General features: G+C 36.5%; 1 protein-coding gene and 1 non-coding gene across 2 annotated transcripts; both read left to right on the plus strand.

Moving 5' to 3' along the window:
- Positions 1–837: 837 nt before the first annotated feature.
- APG7 (ThiF family protein) lies at positions 838–5,999 on the plus strand. The gene is made up of 14 exons (XM_059583226.2): positions 838–1,025; positions 1,732–1,949; positions 2,148–2,339; positions 2,433–2,487; positions 2,584–2,678; positions 2,841–3,030; positions 3,146–3,251; positions 3,338–3,482; positions 3,663–3,821; positions 3,919–4,107; positions 4,291–4,488; positions 4,574–4,689; positions 4,790–4,949; positions 5,550–5,999. The coding sequence occupies exons 1-14, from the start codon at positions 887–889 to the stop codon at positions 5,724–5,726; spliced, it is 2,139 nt and encodes a 712-aa protein (XP_059439209.2). The 5' UTR covers positions 838–886; the 3' UTR covers positions 5,727–5,999.
- Positions 6,000–7,394: 1,395 nt separating this feature from the next.
- Positions 7,395–7,465, plus strand: TRNAG-GCC (transfer RNA glycine (anticodon GCC)). The gene has a single exon. It is a non-coding gene; the product is annotated as a tRNA-Gly (tRNA).
- The last annotated feature ends 11,025 nt before the right edge of the window (positions 7,466–18,490 follow it).

Consider the following 18,490-nt stretch of genomic DNA (forward strand, 5'->3'; position numbering starts at 1 on the left):
ATCCGTGTGTTTCCTTAAAATATTTTTTTTTTCTGCATTCAATTTTTTCATCCAATTGTGTGAAGAAATTTTGTGAGTGAGAGATAAATTTTGTGTTTGAGAGAAAAATGTAGCAAATGTGAAGAAGTGTTCAGAACAAATAAAAGATGTTGGGTGCAAAGGGGTGAAATAAAGAAACAATAAACAAAAGAAAAATAAATAATATTTTATTCATTTAGTGTGCTACAGTGAATAGCTCTAAATTGCTATTCTCTGTAGCAATGTAACTATTCTAGCTAATAGCAAGCTACTCCGTTGGAGCTAAAAAAATAATAATAATAGCTGAATATAGCTACTAAGCTGCTGGAGATACTCTCGCAATGAAAAGTTAGTAGCTAAATTTTTTTTTTTTTAAAAAAAAGATGTATTTTGAAGGGCTAAAGTAGCTATCATTCTTGAAGATGCTCTAAGAATTGATGTCTTCTACGTTTTTATATTTTTTTTGAAAATAGTTCTTTTATGGAGTTTTAAGTTCCTAATTTAAATTTTACCATCTCAATACCTATAATATTATCTATAGTTTATTATCTCACTTTTTATAAATTTTAAAATATTATTAATTTTTAGAATATTAAATAAAATTTCACTGAGAAATTTAGAAGATTTTGATTTCCACTTGGCAAGACTTGATGCCATCAATACTACAACCAAACCGAATTAACCGGAGAGAAGCAACATAGCTGCCAGCTGGGAGCCTGGGAGCCAGCCACCAAGGCTTTTTTAATTTTTTAATTTTATTTTTTAAATTATTTTTTTATTTTTTATTTTTTTATGAATAACAACCAAGGTATCTTCGAAAGGAGGAGAAGAAAGAAGTGCAAAAACCAAAATCCAAAACCGAAAATCCATGGCTGCCCACGATAGCGAAGGATCCATACTGGTATTCGCGCAATTCCAGAGCAAGGTGGACGAGGGTTTCTGGCACAGGTTGTCCTCTCTCAAGCTCAACAAGCTCGGCATCGACGACTCTCCCATTCCCATCACTGGTACACACCAATCGCTATTCTTCGAATTCTTTCTGCTTCTAATTTTGCTTCTCCTTGCCCCTAATCAAGAATCTGATTTTGTGATTTCTTGTTTTGGCTGGTGTAGTGGTTGTGAGATCGTAGTTATTTCTTTTTAGTTTGTAATCTTACTGTTTGGTTGATGGGAAAGTAAAGGTAACCAATAGAAAATTATAGTAGATGCGTTTTCTTGTTGTTGTTCTGAAAGGATTGGGAAGTTTGGACTGAGCTAATCCAAATGATTGTGTTAGATTCCTTTGCGTGAAGACTGAAATCCCCAAATAATGAAGAGTGCCTTTTGAACAAGAATTCAGATTTTTAAGGGAAAGTTTACATTTTGGTTTCTTCTTTGTGTAGGAATTCTTATCAGTGAAACCGTAAGAAACCCCTCCAGTTTATGTTAAAATTATGAATCTTTTGTCTTGGAAATATATGATTGAAGCAAGTTTTTGTTTTCTCAAATCACTATTAATGAAAATTGTGATTTGATATGAAGATTTTTTAAAAGTTATCAAGATATCATTAAAAGCTTAAAGCACACCTGGGTACAAATAAAGTATACAAGAGAAATACCTAACTAGAAGGGGAAAAAAGAGCAAGAAAATCAACAACACCTAGCAAGTATTCGATATGAAGTTTTATGGGTCATTGAAATCTAAGGTACAAGCTGACCCTTCTTTTTTTGCAGGATTTTATGCGCCTTGGTCACATCCTCAAGTACCAAATAATTTAACTCTACTAGCTCAGTCTTTGCCTACTGAATTAAGCGAGCAATCTTCAACAGCAGCCACAAGTCATGGCAACAGGAACAGGTGCCCTGTCCAGGGCACTCTTTACAACATGAATACAATAGAAAGCTTCCATGCGCTTGACAAGAAGAACTTGCTAAAGGAAGAAGCAAAGAAGGTGCCCCTTGAAATAGTTTTAATTCTTGGAGTTTATGTGTGGTTAGCTTGTAGTTCTATGCACAAGATGAGTTTATTGTGACGATTAGCAATAGCGAATTTTAGTTGTTGTATGACTTGATTAGGAGTAGAGGAATTCTGGTTTGCCAAATGCAAATAAAGATCTTACATTACAAGTTTACTTCTTATTGATATTTAGATTTGGGACGACATGCATACTGGAAAAGCCGTAGAGGACAGTGCGTTACTCTCAAGGTTCCTTCTTATCTCGTTCGCAGACCTGAAAAATTGGACCTTTCATTACTGGTTTGCTTTCCCTGCTCTGGTGCTTGATCCTCCAGCAACCTTGGTTGATTTAAGGCGAGCGTCAGAGTATTTTAGCTTAGAAGAGGTGCTGAGAATATAATAATAGTTGGAAATTTAGAAGTTAGCTATTGTTATTATAATTACATTTTAATGTCTGGACTGTTGTTGTAACATGTAGGCGGAATCTGTTTCTGCAGCTTGTAATGAGTGGCGTAACTCAAGCTTTACAGCCGGTAGATGTGGCTCCTCACTAATTGCAACTTCTACTTTCTTTTCTTATTTTAATTTATGTGTGATTTATGTTCTTTTTAATATAATGTCTGCCGCAGAGGTTCCATTCTTTTTGGTCAGTATTGATCCAAATTCACAAGCTACTGTTAAGCATTTAAAGGATTGGGAAACCTGCCAAAGCGATGGTCACAAGGTTTGTCTTCATGACTCTTCAAGTTATGTGGAAGCCTTAGTGGGCTTTTGCTAATAGAGAGAGTTGTTCTAGTGGAATGTTTAGTTGATGCACTACTGGAATGAAATATAGATACGTAATTTTTTGGTTGATTCTTAAAGCTACAATACATGCTATTGGCAGTTGCTGTTCGGTTTTTATGACCCGTGTCATCTTCCAAATAATCCTGGTTGGCCTCTTCGCAACTTCCTTGCTCTTATTTGTGTGAGATGGAGTCTCAAGTCAGTTCGCTTTTTATGTTATAGAGAGAATCGTGGTTTCGCAGATCTGGGGTTGTCTCTTGTCGGTGAAGCCTTGATTACAGTTCCACAAGGTAGAGCGGCAAAAATTGGGTAACAGCTCTATTATTATTAATTGTCTCTCTTTCTCCAGTTTGAATTTGTTTCTCTTTATCTGGCTTTTCTAACTTTTTGTTAAAAACGGTTTAGGCTGGAGAGAGCATCAATGTTTACCTAATGCAGTGGGTTGGGAACATAACAAAGGGAGGCAAGTATCCAGGTGTATTAACCTTGCTAAATCCATGGATCCAACAAGGTATGCTGTCTCTGCACTGTCACTCATTGTCCATAATGGTATTATTCCAATTGTTACCTTAGAATGTTGACACATTCTTTTTACAGGTTGGCCATATCTGCTGCGGATTTGAATTTAAAACTAATGAGATGGCGTGCTTTGCCATCTCTGAATTTAGATGCCTTGTCATCTATCAAGTGTCTACTACTAGGAGCAGGTACACTTGGATGCCAGGTGGCTCGCATGCTTCTGGTGAGAGCTCAAAAAATTATAATTATAATATCTGATTCTTTTTTCCTTGTTTTTGCTAACTGGAGTATCTGGGGCGAAGGCTCGACTATATCCTTGGTACACCGTGTAAAGCGCCCCCTCCACATGGGTTGAGTATATCTGATTCTATTTATTGGGTGACCAAAATTATGCATATTGCAGGCTTGGGGTGTCCGAAAAATTACACTGCTTGACAATGGCAGGGTTGCCATGTCGAATCCATTGAGGCAGTCCCTGTATACATTGGATGACTGCCTCAATGGTGGTGAATTTAAAGCCACAGCAGCAGTCAAAAGTCTCACTCGGATATTTCCAGCTGTGGTTAGTGATTTCATCCTTAGGCCTCTAATCAGAAAGGTTATACTAAAAAGATGTTAATTTTTCATACTGTTCATCTGTTTCATCATTCTTTTTACAGGATGCAGAAGGTATTGTGATGGCTATACCAATGCCTGGGCATCCTGTGCCTAACCATGAAGAGGATAGTGTGCTTGAAGATTGTAGACGCCTTCATGATTTGATTGATTCTCATGATGCGGTTTTCTTGTTGACTGATACAAGGGAAAGTCGGTGGCTACCTACACTTCTCTGTGCCAATACTAACAAGGTCTATATCTTTATTCTGTTGTTTTCTGCTTTTGGAATGATTGTTATTATATTTGGCATTGCATTTTACAATAAGCTGGGGTCACCTCATGATCAGGATGATTTATATGTGCAACTCCAATATAAGGAGTATTAATTTATTGATATCCACTTCACTTATATAAATATATAATTCACTTTGTAGATTACCATAACTGCAGCTCTAGGGTTTGATAGCTTTTTGGTTATGCGCCATGGAGCCAGTCCTTTCAGCTCTAACCATGACTTCAGAGCTGAAGCTGCTAATGCTTTATCTGCTATTGGAAATGTTGCTCGAACTGATAGCGATGGAAGGCAGAGATTGGGCTGTTACTTCTGCAACGACGTGATTGCGCCAATTGATGTAATTTTCTAGAAAGCCAGAGATCGGATGTTTTAGCTATTTTATTTATAAAAACTCAACCATAAGTCCCATGCTCTTTTTACAGTCAACTGCCAACCGCACCTTGGACCAGCAATGCACTGTTACACGACCAGGACTTGCTCCTATTGCTTCGGCTCTTGCCGTTGAACTTTTGGTGGGGATCCTGCATCACCCTCAAGGGTAAAGCTATGTGAAGAAAGCCTGATTATTTGCTAATTTTCCAAGTTTGAAAAGATTTTTAGTTGACCTGGCATTCTGTTGTTCAACTCTACACGTACAGAATATTTGCAGATGGTGAGGTTGCAAACTCCAGTAGTAATGGAAGCAGTGAGCAGCCTCTTGGTATTTTACCCCACCAGATTCGAGGTTCCCTCTCTCAATTTTCTCAGATGATGCTTGTGGGTCACTCCTCAAACAGTTGCACAGCTTGTTCCAGCACTGTAAGTTTTGCTTGCTTATTTGATTAATGTTTCCTAGTGCTGTCCTTCAGATCCACTTCCTAGAATTTCAACCATAACCTCAATCGCTCATTCTCAAACATTACGTTTGTTCTTCAGCTTGGATGGATTCTACATGCTTCGATTCTAGTTGTGACATTAAAAGCTATAGCCTAACCAGTAAAATATTTGCTGACGCTGTTTCCTAGCGAATATTTTAATTAATAGTACTAATATGCTATTTATTCTTTTGATCATATTAAAAAAAAAATTCAAATATTCCCCCCAAGGCCCGGCGGGTGGGTTCCTTTTCTTCCTTTACATGAGTGTCTGTACACAAGCTTTTTCTGAATCAGCCTGGTCCATGCTTGTATGAAGATCTTGTGTTTAAAACTACGATATATTTCTTGCTTGCCTCTTTATTTAAGGAAAACAAAACCAATGAGATAAATTTGCCACACAAGTTGAACTAATCAGAGGAGGATTACTTGTTTTCAGCATTCATACCTTTTGTCTTACTACTTTTTCGTTTGCTCTTTCTCTTTTCTTTTGGTTTTCTTTTCACTCGTTAGTTCTAAATTTCTATCACAACAAATTGTTCAGGTGGTATCAGAATATCAGGAAAGAGGAATGGAATTTATTATCCAAGCAATCAACCATCCTACCTATCTAGAAGATCTCACTGGTCTAACAGAGTTGATGAAATCAGCCAGCTCCTTTAACCTTGACTGGGATAATGAGACGGATCTTGAAGAAGATGATGATTGTGTCCAAGTTTAAGTAATTCCTTTGGCTAATTTGCATTTTTTATTAAACTAGTATTAGAGTTGGCATGTGAAACCTAATTTAGTCACCATATTGGAGTTCACTACTAATGGTTCATATTTGTTTAGCCAAACCTTTGTATCCAATTCCACCTTAACACTCTGGGATAATTGTCTTATCCAATACCCATTAGTAGGCATGCAATAGTTGGTTTTCATCCTTGTCATCTTGTATACAGACTTATGTGATGTACTTAATATTAATTATTTGTTAATCGAATGCAAATATTTATGAAATATTGTCCTTGTCATCTACCAATAACTCTACATTTTTTTATAATCATTCAGATAGTAACATTTTTTTTTTCTATCTCAATTTCCAACTTTTGTTAGTTTGAAAGCGTATTTATCTACAGAATCATGTTTTGTTTTTTTGGTTTGTCAACGACAGAATCATGTTGGAAAACCACTGAGAACCATGAGTTCTATAAATACTAATCATGGTTTTAACACAAGTGTCCATTGATTTAATGGGGTGCTTTGTCTTAAGTAACTTTCTATATCAGCCTCTTAAAACAGTTATGTAAGCTGGTGTTAAATGGGTGTAAAGAGTATATTACTTATTGAATAACAAAATAATAATAATAATAATAATAATAATAATAATAATATATGCTTATTAGTAAGGAGGAAAATGTTTTTCTATTCATAATTAAGAACATACGTTTTTATTAAAACTATTAATAACAAATAAATTTACCCCCCCCCCCCCCCTCCCAAGAAAAAATTCAAAATCATTATATAACATAATTTTTTTTTAAATTTTTTTTTTTTGTGATATATGATGGTTTCCATCGTCTTTTTGAATTGCAATAATTTCCTAATATAGATGTTTAATTGTTATGAAATTGTTGAGGATATTTTGGGGTATCAACTTTAACCTTCAATTGTACAAAAACCAAGTGAAAGGAAGCAATGTCTGATTTGTATTCTTTTGCCGTTTGTCTTCAAAGACATCATTTGAAAATTATTCGGTCATTGAATTTGAATTCATTTGCCTATAAAACTTAAGAAGAAAAAAAAAAAATCTGTGCCCAAAAGCAGCCCTGGCCTGCCTGGCTGGAAGCATGTGATCTCCTATAATTGGGATTCTTTTTGCTCCATATAATAGGGCAAATAATTGTGAAAAGTTTTTGATAGGGTTCAGTTGCTTGAACAGAGAGTCCACTTGTTTAAGCAACTGTTCGGATAAGTGGGTTGTACTGAGAGTCTTTCATATTTGCAAAAAATTCCTCTCATCAGTAGAGGATTATAGGAGATTTTAATCTGATTGAGAGTAATCTAATTTACACACCCATCTGCAAATGAGATCTACATCAATTATCTACGTGAGAAATCCAATGTGAAACCCAATTACTCAAATAAATTTTAAATTATCTAACAACCCACCCATATGAAACCCAACTACCTAAATAAATTTTGAACTATCCGACTTCACTGAAAACAAAGAAAAAAAAAAAAAAAAAAAAAAAAAACTTGAAAATGAGAGGACCAATTAAAAACTGATTTCATTACTTTTGTGAATCAAAGATTTAAAAGAGTAGTGGCAGCCGCCAGGCAATGGCGGCGATGTTTAAAAAAAAACTAGTAAGATAATTTCTATTTTGTCAAAATAGGCATCGACGCACCAGTGGTCTAGTGGTAGAATAGTACCCTGCCACGGTACAGACCCGGGTTCGATTCCCGGCTGGTGCACTCTTTTTACCAGTCCAGCTGTCCTAGTCTAATAATGAACGTCAAATTTTTTCAAATATATATATATATAATTTTGTCTTTTTTTTTTGAATTGGAAAGAGGAAAAAAATAAAAAAAAATAAAAAGGGATTATCAGCTTGATTCATGGGTCTGGGGTCTACAAAAGGGTTGAGAAATTTGAGCAAGATTGCATTTGAAATCTCCAATTTGGTCTCGACGACTTGAAATGAGTAGAGTCGCTGTTTGACGCCACAACTACTTTTCTTTTAAAAACAAAAGCAGTCAACAGTCATCGTACGTGTATTATCTATCAGTTTTGGTATTTATTTGGCCAAAAACCACTCTGTGTAAAGTTTCAAGGAAGGGACCATAAATTCCTAAACCTGTGTTTGGCAGCTTTGAACAAATTAGGAGCACTGCCTAATTAAATTTTGTCTCTCCGACATAATATTCAAACCTAGTACCAACATTGTTGATATATATATATGCATTTTGCAAGTAATTAACTCTCAATTGGCTGCAGTGCTTTTCTACCTATAAAGAGGGTATCATAGCAATAACATTAACAAACTTTGGACACACAAGGCTGTCAATGATGCCAACTTTTCAGAGGGAGTAGCAAAATTTGCTAAACAAATCACAAAAGGGGTTTTTATGGTATTTCACCTTAATATTAGGTTACCAATCCAAGCTTTCTTTCAAAATGTCAAATGGGTTAGTCAACTATAAACTTCTTTTTAGGTGGGAGAAATTAACAGTAGCTATTATACATAGGCGTGATCAAGGCCAGGCCGATATATTTTGAGGGCTTAGGGGAAAAGTTTAAGTGGGGTCTTTTTCTTTATATTTCAATATTAATTAAATAAAATTTATTTTAATATTAATTATATTTTTATTTAAAAATCATTCTTCTCGCTTTTTGGGTTTTATTTAAGAATATCTTTATTGTTATTTGATTCCCTTATTTATTGATATCAATTTTTTAGGCCTTATTTATTTGAGAATGTTAGAGAATCTAATGATATAAATGCCTTTTTGAAATTAAGTAGGGGGCCTTAATTTAACCATATATATTGATTGTGTTTATTTTTTATTTTTTTATTTTTTTTATGGAAATTGTTTTATTAGAATTCATTAATTGGGGGCCTTATTAAATTGAGGCCTTTATTAAATTACTTATTTACCATGATTAGATGCCTTAATTAAAGAATATAGAGGGTAATAAGGGTTTAAATTTTTTTTTTTAATGGAATTTTTTTCTTAATTGGTGGCCTTATAAAATTGGGGGCTATACTGATGATGGTCAAACTACGTATATCTCTGTGTCACTATGTACTGATGATGGTCGTACGTTGACAGTGAAAACGTACGTCTCATTGATGACGTCTCATTGATGATGATCGTCAACGTACGATGAAGTTGAATATGAGTCATATGACATTAATTTCATGCCCACTGAAGAAGCACGCGGTGAAGTTGCTCCAAAATGTTAACACACGCATGCAGTTTGATCAGAAGTAGGGAGGGAAGGTTCAAGTTCGTAGTAACGACGCAGAAAAAGCAACAGTTTTCTCACAAAAAGGGCTCAGGAAATGCATTCGACAATTCAAAAGTCTCAAGTCTCGAAAGTCCTCCTGGAGATTCAGCCAATGGCTTTTGCTGTTTCTGCCATTAGAGTCGCAAAAACCATCATATTTGAAATGTGCGTCACTATGGGTGATGTCATCCTATCCTTTGCTTCCTTGTGTGGAGTTATCTGACTATTACTTCCACCTTAATTGGCTTTGAATTTATATATTAGTGGAGTGCCCATTTTAAGCTCCATTTTTCATTATCCCCCGTGTCTCACATACATTGTATCTATGGCCGTTGCTGCAACAATGCTCCACATGCTACACACACTCTTGCTCTTTACACTTTTAAGTATACGCTCTTTAACGTGACGGTGAAAATTATTATTGGATTCAATATTTAATAATAAATACATTGAATAATAATTTTTAGATGTATATTTAGAAGTATGAGAGCGAGAGTATATGTAGCATTTTTGGTTGTGAATATGCCACTAGCCTCATCATTAATGCATACCTCTAATTTGATTTGGGTGGCCACTACTAGTTGCCTCTGCCATTGCCAATGAAATGATTTTGCAACTTCTACGGCACGTGGGAATTTTGTTCATGTATAATTTCCAAAATCAAGCATTTTGAGATATTAGTAGTAGTGACTTAAAAAAAGAAGAAGAAGATATTAGTAGTGAATAGTTGTGCGTTCAATGGTCTCAAAGAAATCAATATGAGGTCCTAGTATGGACTAAGGTGTAGATTCGAATCTTCGCAATGGAGAATCACTTACACAAACCTTATTAGTATTAGCCGTCTTAAGAATCTATTAATGTTCTGGGGTAGGACTGGGTCAAGCTATGATTCAATTAGTCTTGAAAGAGTGTTTACAATTTTCACCGTCTAAACTTTTTCTAAGTGATTTACAGCGGGTAGATATTACTATGGTAATACTTCCGTAAAGTAGTCATAGTTGGTCGTCCCCTTCTGCCTTTTCGAATAAAAAAAAGAAAAGAAAAGAAAAGCTACAATTAAGATAAAACTACAATTTATTAATGATGGGTCATTTTGACAATTAAAAAAGGGGAAAAAAACTGTTGCTTTTTTATTTTTTTTATTTTTAGGCTCGCTGAGACACGCTAAGCTCACGTGTATTTACAAGCATAACTAGAATAAAGTATTATCAAAAGTAACAAATCTAAAGGCACTTCCAAGATGGTTTATCAACACCAAGAAATAGATAACAGAAATTACACTTATCCCATTCGAAGTCGCACCCTATTTGCAAGCACTTACCAAACTCTAAAAACATGACTTAAAGTGGGCAGCACTTTCAAATGTATGAAAAGACAATTGTGCCCTTTAGATAATTTTTTTTAGCCAAAAAAAGAAAGAAAGTCCACTATGATTGTGGTCTTGATGGATGCCCGGCATGGACATGGCTCTCTAGCCGATGAGACCCTAAGAGAAGAGAGGAAAAATAATAGGTTCTCACGTAACAACTCTAAAGTAATCAATTGTGATTGTACAACCACCCCCAAGAAGAAACAGTGGCTACACAACCACCCAAGGAGAAAACTAACCATGCATGGTGACCCATTGGGCCCATTTACGTATATTAACGACTCTTATTCTTAATAATTTTTTCATATGAAACATAAATCTTATAAATGTATGTACAACATTTTTTAAAGTTGGCCGAATGGTTACAAATAGGATGTACAATATGAAAAAAAGATAGCAGCTAAGATCTCAACACATGGCATTTGGAAACGTGAGAAAAAGATTGGATCAATCCAAAGGAGGGGTTATCCCAAGTGTAAGGATCAATAGTGGTACACATCATGCAAGCAACACTTCTTTGCCTTTTTTCCTCTTCAAGTACGCCTGCTTTTTGTAGCCACAAACCGTGCTCGTGGCACACTTGCACCCAACTATTTTACACGTGGGGAAATTTGATAATAATTACAAAGGTGGAGCTAATTAAGATGGGATTATAGTTGATATGGCAAACTCCAATTAGGGCAAATTTTAAGATTGGATACCAAGAAAATGCCACGTATGCAATCGGAAAGGTGATGATAAATATATATATATATATATATAGTGCAATTCCACCCATTTGTTTTGGGTGAAATTGGGTCAATAATGGTGATCAATGTGTCCGAAGTGGTGCACTAATTAAGTGTAGATATTTGACTATAATGGTAGGCAAGGGCAAGGGGCGTACGGCTAGAATTTGAAGTTGTTAATCCAAATTTACTCGTTAATTCTTATCTAGTGGACTATATTTTATAGAATGTTAATTAAACTTTTTGTAATTATTTGTTTATTTTATTCACGTCGGCTCTTCTTGGGCAGCCCATAAGATCAAGAGCTTGGACTATTGAGGATGCGTTATGCCTAGGAAAAAAAAAAGTGGAATGTATTAACCAAGCAATATATTCACCATACTATTAAATATTTATTTATTATTTTTTTAAAAAATAATTTATCCACCGAAGTTTAACCTTTTTTTTTTTTTTTTTTTGAAATTTTAAATTTTAAATTTTTGTTTTTAATGTTTACAATTTGGCAATATACCTTCTCGAAGTTTCTGAAACTGTCAATGTAATCTACCCATTAACAAATTTTATCTCTTCTAAGGGCGGAAGACTGGTCATATGTGCCGCACATGGTTTTTTAGGAGGCAAATGTCCTCAAATTACCCCCAACTTCATGCATGCTTTTCCCAAAATGTCCCTCTTTATATATATATAAGAAAAAAAAATAAAAAGATTAGGAGTTGCCATAGCCGGGTATATGGGACGCTTGGAAGAAAATGAAGAATATCAATTTAGCGTAAAATAAATGGTAATATTGTCTTAATATTAAAGTTAAAAGACAAAATTTATAATATTACATTTCATTTTACACTAAATGAAAATGAAATGGAGAGGATTTAATTCTAGTTTGAGGGTGGCCGAGCCATCCCCATTCCAGCCAATAAGGGGTGACTCAACCGCCACCTTGGCTCAAACGGCCATCCAAACCCTTCAGGGTGGTTTGAGTTACCTCCATTTAGCCCTTGGAAGTGGCCAAGCCACATGCAACGCACGTGACATTTTTTCAACGAAATTTACTAATAGATAGATAACATTGACAATTCGATAAAATATATTACTAACTTTAAACATTTGATGCAAAATTTAAAATACGATCCAACATTGTACACTATTAAATTCACTAAAATAAAAATTTGTCATGATGTCCCCTCTTCTTAACCAGATCCGATTCCATTGATAGAGTGAATGATGATATCTTTCATATATACTATGCAAGTGAATCATAATTGAATGGTGATGTCCCCCTTCCTGCCCATAAATCTTGAAAAAATCAGTAATGCATGTGAGAATATCTCAGTACTCTGAAATTGGGTTTTAGAAGAAAAAAAAAAAAATTATGATCCTTCGCGGGAACATCGATGCTGGTAGACCTGTACACCTGATTCTCACATGCCATAATTGTTGCTCACATCTTAACCATGATTAATTAATCAAAAAATTTGATGCCTATTTGGAAACAGCGATATTGAAGGTGCATAAGATGATCACACTATTATAAGTGTGGTCATACCCACACCAGATTGTATAATATATACAGGAAGGTAATATAACTTCCAGTGGAGGTAACCGGTCAAGAGACATAACTCTTGGTCAAGAGTTAAGTTGGAACTCTATAAATAGAGTCTCATGAGAACACAAACACTATCTCAATCTAACGTACGTTGATTTTGTTACGTACAGAATGTGTGTTCAAGTTCTCTTGATCTCCACAGGATTTCCACCCTAACGGGAGAAATCCTTCCTGAGATTAATTATACAAGATCCTACGATCGTTAAGAATCCAACAGTGGTATCAGAGCCAGGTTGTGGAGGATCAAGAGAATCAAGAAAATTCTGCAAATACTCATGCAGATGCGTGAGATCGAAAGTCTGCCATCTGTTTGTGGGTGAACAGCGACAGATGTTGGTGTCTCTCAAAGCCAAGTCTGAGTCGCTGGTCACCGGCGAGGAAGCAGAATGGGTAGACCTGAAGGCGTCTTCATCTGGGCGCTCTTTTGTGAACACGGTTTCTTTCCCATGCGATCTGGGTTTGGAAACTAGAGGGATTGCTTCTCTCGGTGGGGTTTATGTTGTTTGGTTTTCTCTGTGACTGCGGATTGGGATTGTGGCTGCCCATGCGATTGGGTTGGTTGTCATGCCGCCAGAACCATTGCACAGGAATCGGAAGGAGTTCTTCAAGAAGAGGAAGAGGAGGCCGTCGTCAATGAGAATAAGGCTGCTGAGGATAAGGGTCCCAAGAGGAGGAATCGGTGGGACCAGTCCCAGTACGAGGGGGCTGCCACGGCGGAGTGGCTACCGAGGATCGCTGGACGGCTAAGATCGCTGTCGGTGTCGGACTTTTGGTTTCAGTCTTGTTGGAGAAAGTCGGAGGTTTTGTCTCTGGTTTCATCGTGCTTGCCTGTGAAGGAGAAGCGCGAAGAGAAGGCACCGGTTCAACCCACAGTGTCGGCGATTATTTGGCTTTTAACTAAAACCATTTTTTTTCGATGAAAAAGGTGTAACCATTGAGACGCGAACTCGCACCCATTGAGAAAAGGAAGGCATTGTATTCTCGGATTTGGCAAGTGAGAAAGAATAGATTATGGGACTTTGTTCTTTTTACAAGGAATTAAATAGAGTGTTTGTTCGGTGAAGACAATGATGGAGAAGCAAGCAAGGATGGTCAGTCGGGATTCACTAAAGAAGACGGACTGCAGGAAGAGATTTTTCGAGAAAAATCCCTAACAGACCCGAAAGGCACCGGTTTGGGCAGAGGAAGTATCGCAGGAGAAAGAAAATATTTCAGAGGAAGAAGGAGGTCTGGAGGAAGAAGACAATGGTGGAAACAGATTTCCAAATAAGGTTTAATATTTATTCGGTTAAAATGGAGCATCAGCCGCGCTTGGTCTAATGGTCAAGGCTTTGATCTGGACAATGCGAGGAAGAAGGAACCGGTTCGAACCACGGCTTTGACGCTTTTTTGTTTGGTTTTCCAACCTTTATGTCGTTTCGGACTTGGATCGGGTCAGCCGACCCCCTCCACGCCTTCTGGAGCACGCCCGTAAAGCTTATCTCGACCCGATTCGTCAGCCCTTCCACTTCGGCCCGAAAGTCTGTGTTGCGAGCCCAAGCCTAGATTGAAGTCACGCTTTTTTGTTTGGTTTTCCAACCTTTATGTCGTTTCGGACTTGGATCGGGTCAGCCGACCCCCTCCACGCCTTCTGGAGCACGCCCGTAAAGCTTATCTCGACCCGATTCGTCAGCCCTTCCACTTCGGCCCGAAAGTCTGTGTTGCGAGCCCAAGCCTAGATTGAAGTCACGCTTTTTTGTTTGGTTTTCCAACCTTTATGTCGTTTCGGACTTGGATCGGGTCAGCCGACCCCCTCCACGCCTTCTGGAGCACGCCCGTAAAGCTTATCTCGACCCGATTCGTCAGCCCTTCCACTTCGGCCCGAAAGTCTGTGTTGCGAGCCCAAGCCTAGATTGAAGTCCGACCCGTAGCACCGATGTCCGAACCGCTGAAGCTCGACCCGCAATTCCGCCCGTATCTGATTACCGGCCCGGGATTCAACCCGCGGTTCAAGAGGTTTACCAGACCCGGTCCAGCACCAGAAAACCGCCCAGTTCACCTGAACCGGCCGATCAAAGAGGATTTTAGTAATTTTGCTTGTTCTAGCTCGTTTTAACTCCGATTTGGTTCGTTCAAAAACCATTGGAAAGCTTATTCGAAGGGCTACAGCTCTACAGGTTTATGTAGAGGGTACAAAATCTACTATTCTGAGAGAAGATTGATAGAAAGTAGTTATGCTATCTTTCTTCAAAATATCAACTAAATTACTCTTATGAAAATGATCTAACTTTCACAAAATGTAGATTCTCAATGTCTAGAACTACAAAATACTCCATTACAAGATGAACAAGACACATATGTTCAAAACAGTGGGAGTAAAAGAAAGTTTAATGATCAATCATTTGTGGATGCAAGTGATGGAAACAGTGGGAGTAAGAGATAAAAGCAACCGTCAAGAATACTCAGAGATCATTATGTTCTGAGTGATAATGACACAGTGGTATTTGAAGTTCCACCAAGTTATACTAGAAATAGGATATGAGATGAGTTCGTTAAATCACCGTGTTTACACATAGAGGTGCCAAGATAAGTTAACAATATAGCCATTATATGTTAATGATATATTGTTAGCTGGTTATTGTCTGGATATGGTGAATGAAATAAAATGCATTCTCAAGATCCAAATTTAAAATAAAAAGACATGGGTAGTGACACTCATGTTCTTGGTACAAGAATTTCTGGATATAGAAATTCTGGATTATTGTTTTTGGATCGAAGATTATCTGGATGAAGTGTTCAAAAGGTACAATTTGGAGAATTGTAAAGTTTTGAGCACACTTGTCTGCGAAAGGCAAAGCGACTATGTGCTCTAGGAATGAGGAGTAAATAACAAAGAAATGAAAATGTCTCCTATGCCCAGGCTTTGGGCATCCTCATGTATGTTATGACAAGTATTACATGCAATTGGATTGATAAGTATGTTTCACATTCAATCCAATTAGAGTACATTGACAGGCAATGAAGCAAATACTGTGATATTTGCATGGCACCAAGATTGTGTATTGGGCTAAGTGATCTTAACCTTATTGTTTATAATGATGCAAGTTTTGCAGGTTATGTAGATAAATGCATATTTCTATTTGGTGGAATGGTTGTTTCTTGGTTTGAGAAAGAAATAAGGTTGTGTTGCTGAGTTCACAATGGAGCTTAGTATATTGCATGCGGCACAAAGGTAAGTAATTTGGGCTGAATTTAATTTTTTGTCGATAGTTTAATTTAGGTATACCTAGTAGACCAATAAATGTGTTTTGCTATAATAAGTCTGCTATCTCTTTAATAAAAAGTGGAGCACATAGCTCCAATGACAAACACATTTATAGAAGTTATCACTATATTCAAGATATAGTGGAGAAAGGTGAAATAAAGGTTGAATTTACTTCATCAATAGAGATGGTAGTCAATCCTATGACCAAGGGATTGCCTCTGGATAAATTCAGAGGGCATGTAGCAACAATGGGATTTAAATACACCTAGGTGAGAGCTACATGGTTTGACGCATAGTCGGAAGGATCCGGGGACGCCTGGAAGAAAGATTTTATGCACTTCTGCCTAATGGGAAAATAATTGGTCAGTTAAGGGCAGATGACACTAATGAGGTACGGATATTACATCTCACATAAATGTAAAGTCCACTGAAAGGCATTATGTTGAGATTGGATAGTATCTATGCTCAGAGAGTGGAAAAAGACGCTAATAAGGTGTATCAAGGAAAACCATAGGAATAATGGTTTTAAAGGAAGTACTTGATCAAAAATTTAGCGCAGATTGACACATGGTTTTGTGTACGATTGAAGTCGTCAATTGTGGAATGGGTGTGGACTATACTCCCAACCATGGAGAATTGATGCCGTTCGTTTGAGAGATAGCGAAATGAAGTCATCCCTAATATACTATCGGTAAGGAAGTATATGGTAAAGGATGCGGTCAGATAAGATGACGAAAACGTGCTCACGTATAGCCATGTCATGATCTGACGACAATCTGTAGGTTTTACAGATGAGAGTTGGCATGGGGCAAAATTATTACTACCATGGTAATCATGCTCAACTAATGGTAAAAACGGCATAATCAGAAGGATTCAGGGAATGCCTGAATGAATGATGGTATGCGTTTCTTACGCCTCATTAAATGTAATGAACATTCTTGGGTGAATGACACTTGTGAATATAGATATCATAAACAGACATAAATGTGTAAAGTCCACTTAAAAGCATTATGTTAAGTTTGGTATAACATCTATATATCGATAGTCATCGGAAAGAAGTGTCAATGTAAATCTCAAATAGGGATAACCTTGGAGATAAGAAATTGAATGAAAAATTCAATACAAGTTTACATATGGTTACTATGTAAAAATCATTAATTGTAGTTTGGGTGTGGACTGTATTCCCAACTATGGATAATTAATGTTATTTGCTTAGATAATATAGCAAGTAAAGTCACCACTAGTATGTCGTCGATAAGACACATATGGTAAAAAGGTGCAATTAGATGAAATAACATAAGTGTGTACACATCAAAGATGTTATGATTTGATTATTGTCTGCAAGCGTTAGCAGATAAGGAGTTGACATGTTTTAAAGTACCAAAGTTAAACATGTACAACTAGGGTTTTATTACCGATCATAATAGTATGATCAAGTGGGAGATGAAGGTGCATAAGATGATCACACTATTATAAGTGTGGTCATACCCACACCAGATTGTATAATATATACAGGAAGGTAATATAACTTCCAGTGGAGGTAACCGGTCAAGAGACATAACTCTTGGTCAAGAGTTAAGTTGGAACTCTATAAATAGAGTCTCATGAGAACACAAACACTATCTCAATCTAACGTACGTTGATTTTGTTACGTACAGAATGTGTGTTCAAGTTCTCTTGATCTCCACAGGATTTCCACCCTAACGGGAGAAATCCTTCCTGAGATTAATTATACAAGATCCTACGATCGTTAAGAATCCAACAGATATATCTGAGACCCTGATTATGATGCATCCAAGAAACTCCCCCCAAAATGAAATAGTTAGGTGCTTTATAGGCCCCACCAGCCACCAAGCAGCCTATGCCGTCCAAAAATCCATTGCCTTAATTAGACTTGACGATCAAGATGAGAGGAAGAACATTTAAAAAAGTCAAAGATCCTTGAAGATATATATAGTAGATATTGATCAAAAAAAAATTTATATTAAATTATCTCAATCTCACATGATTAAACCCAATTTTTAGCTCTATTCAATTGGATCAGGAAATCTTTGTAAATTTTCAAATTTAGTTATTTTAGGAGCTTGAAAAATATCATATATTAAAATTGTGTGACATTCTACCAATGAGAATTGAGTATATTTTTATAAAGTTTTTTACTTTTTATGTTGTAAGAAAATTTTAAGCAAAAAATAGTATTTTAATTTTCTAAAGAAGAATCATCTCTTCAAATATAAATATGAAGCCTTTTAAAAGGAAAATTATTTTTGACTATTTTTGTAACATGTCACATTTTTAATATGTAGCATTTTTCAAGTCGTTCAATGCAAGTAATGATGTGAAAATAGCGTAATTTGAAAATCTTTTGAAGTTAGAGGGAATCCTTATCGGCTAATCCGATGCAATTAGGCGGCAATTTTTGCACTATCCACAAATCCCATATAAATCTAACACGAACGGTTTGTGATTGAGAGGTGTAGGGGTGGGTATCCGTTCGGTCAGTGTCAGTAGGGGCATTTTTGCCTACCGATTTGTCAGTTAATT

This window comes from Corylus avellana, chromosome 1, assembly GCF_965113065.1.
Source record: "Corylus avellana chromosome 1, dhCorAvel1.hap1.2, whole genome shotgun sequence".
In the NCBI taxonomy this organism is placed as follows: Eukaryota; Viridiplantae; Streptophyta; class Magnoliopsida; order Fagales; family Betulaceae; genus Corylus; species Corylus avellana.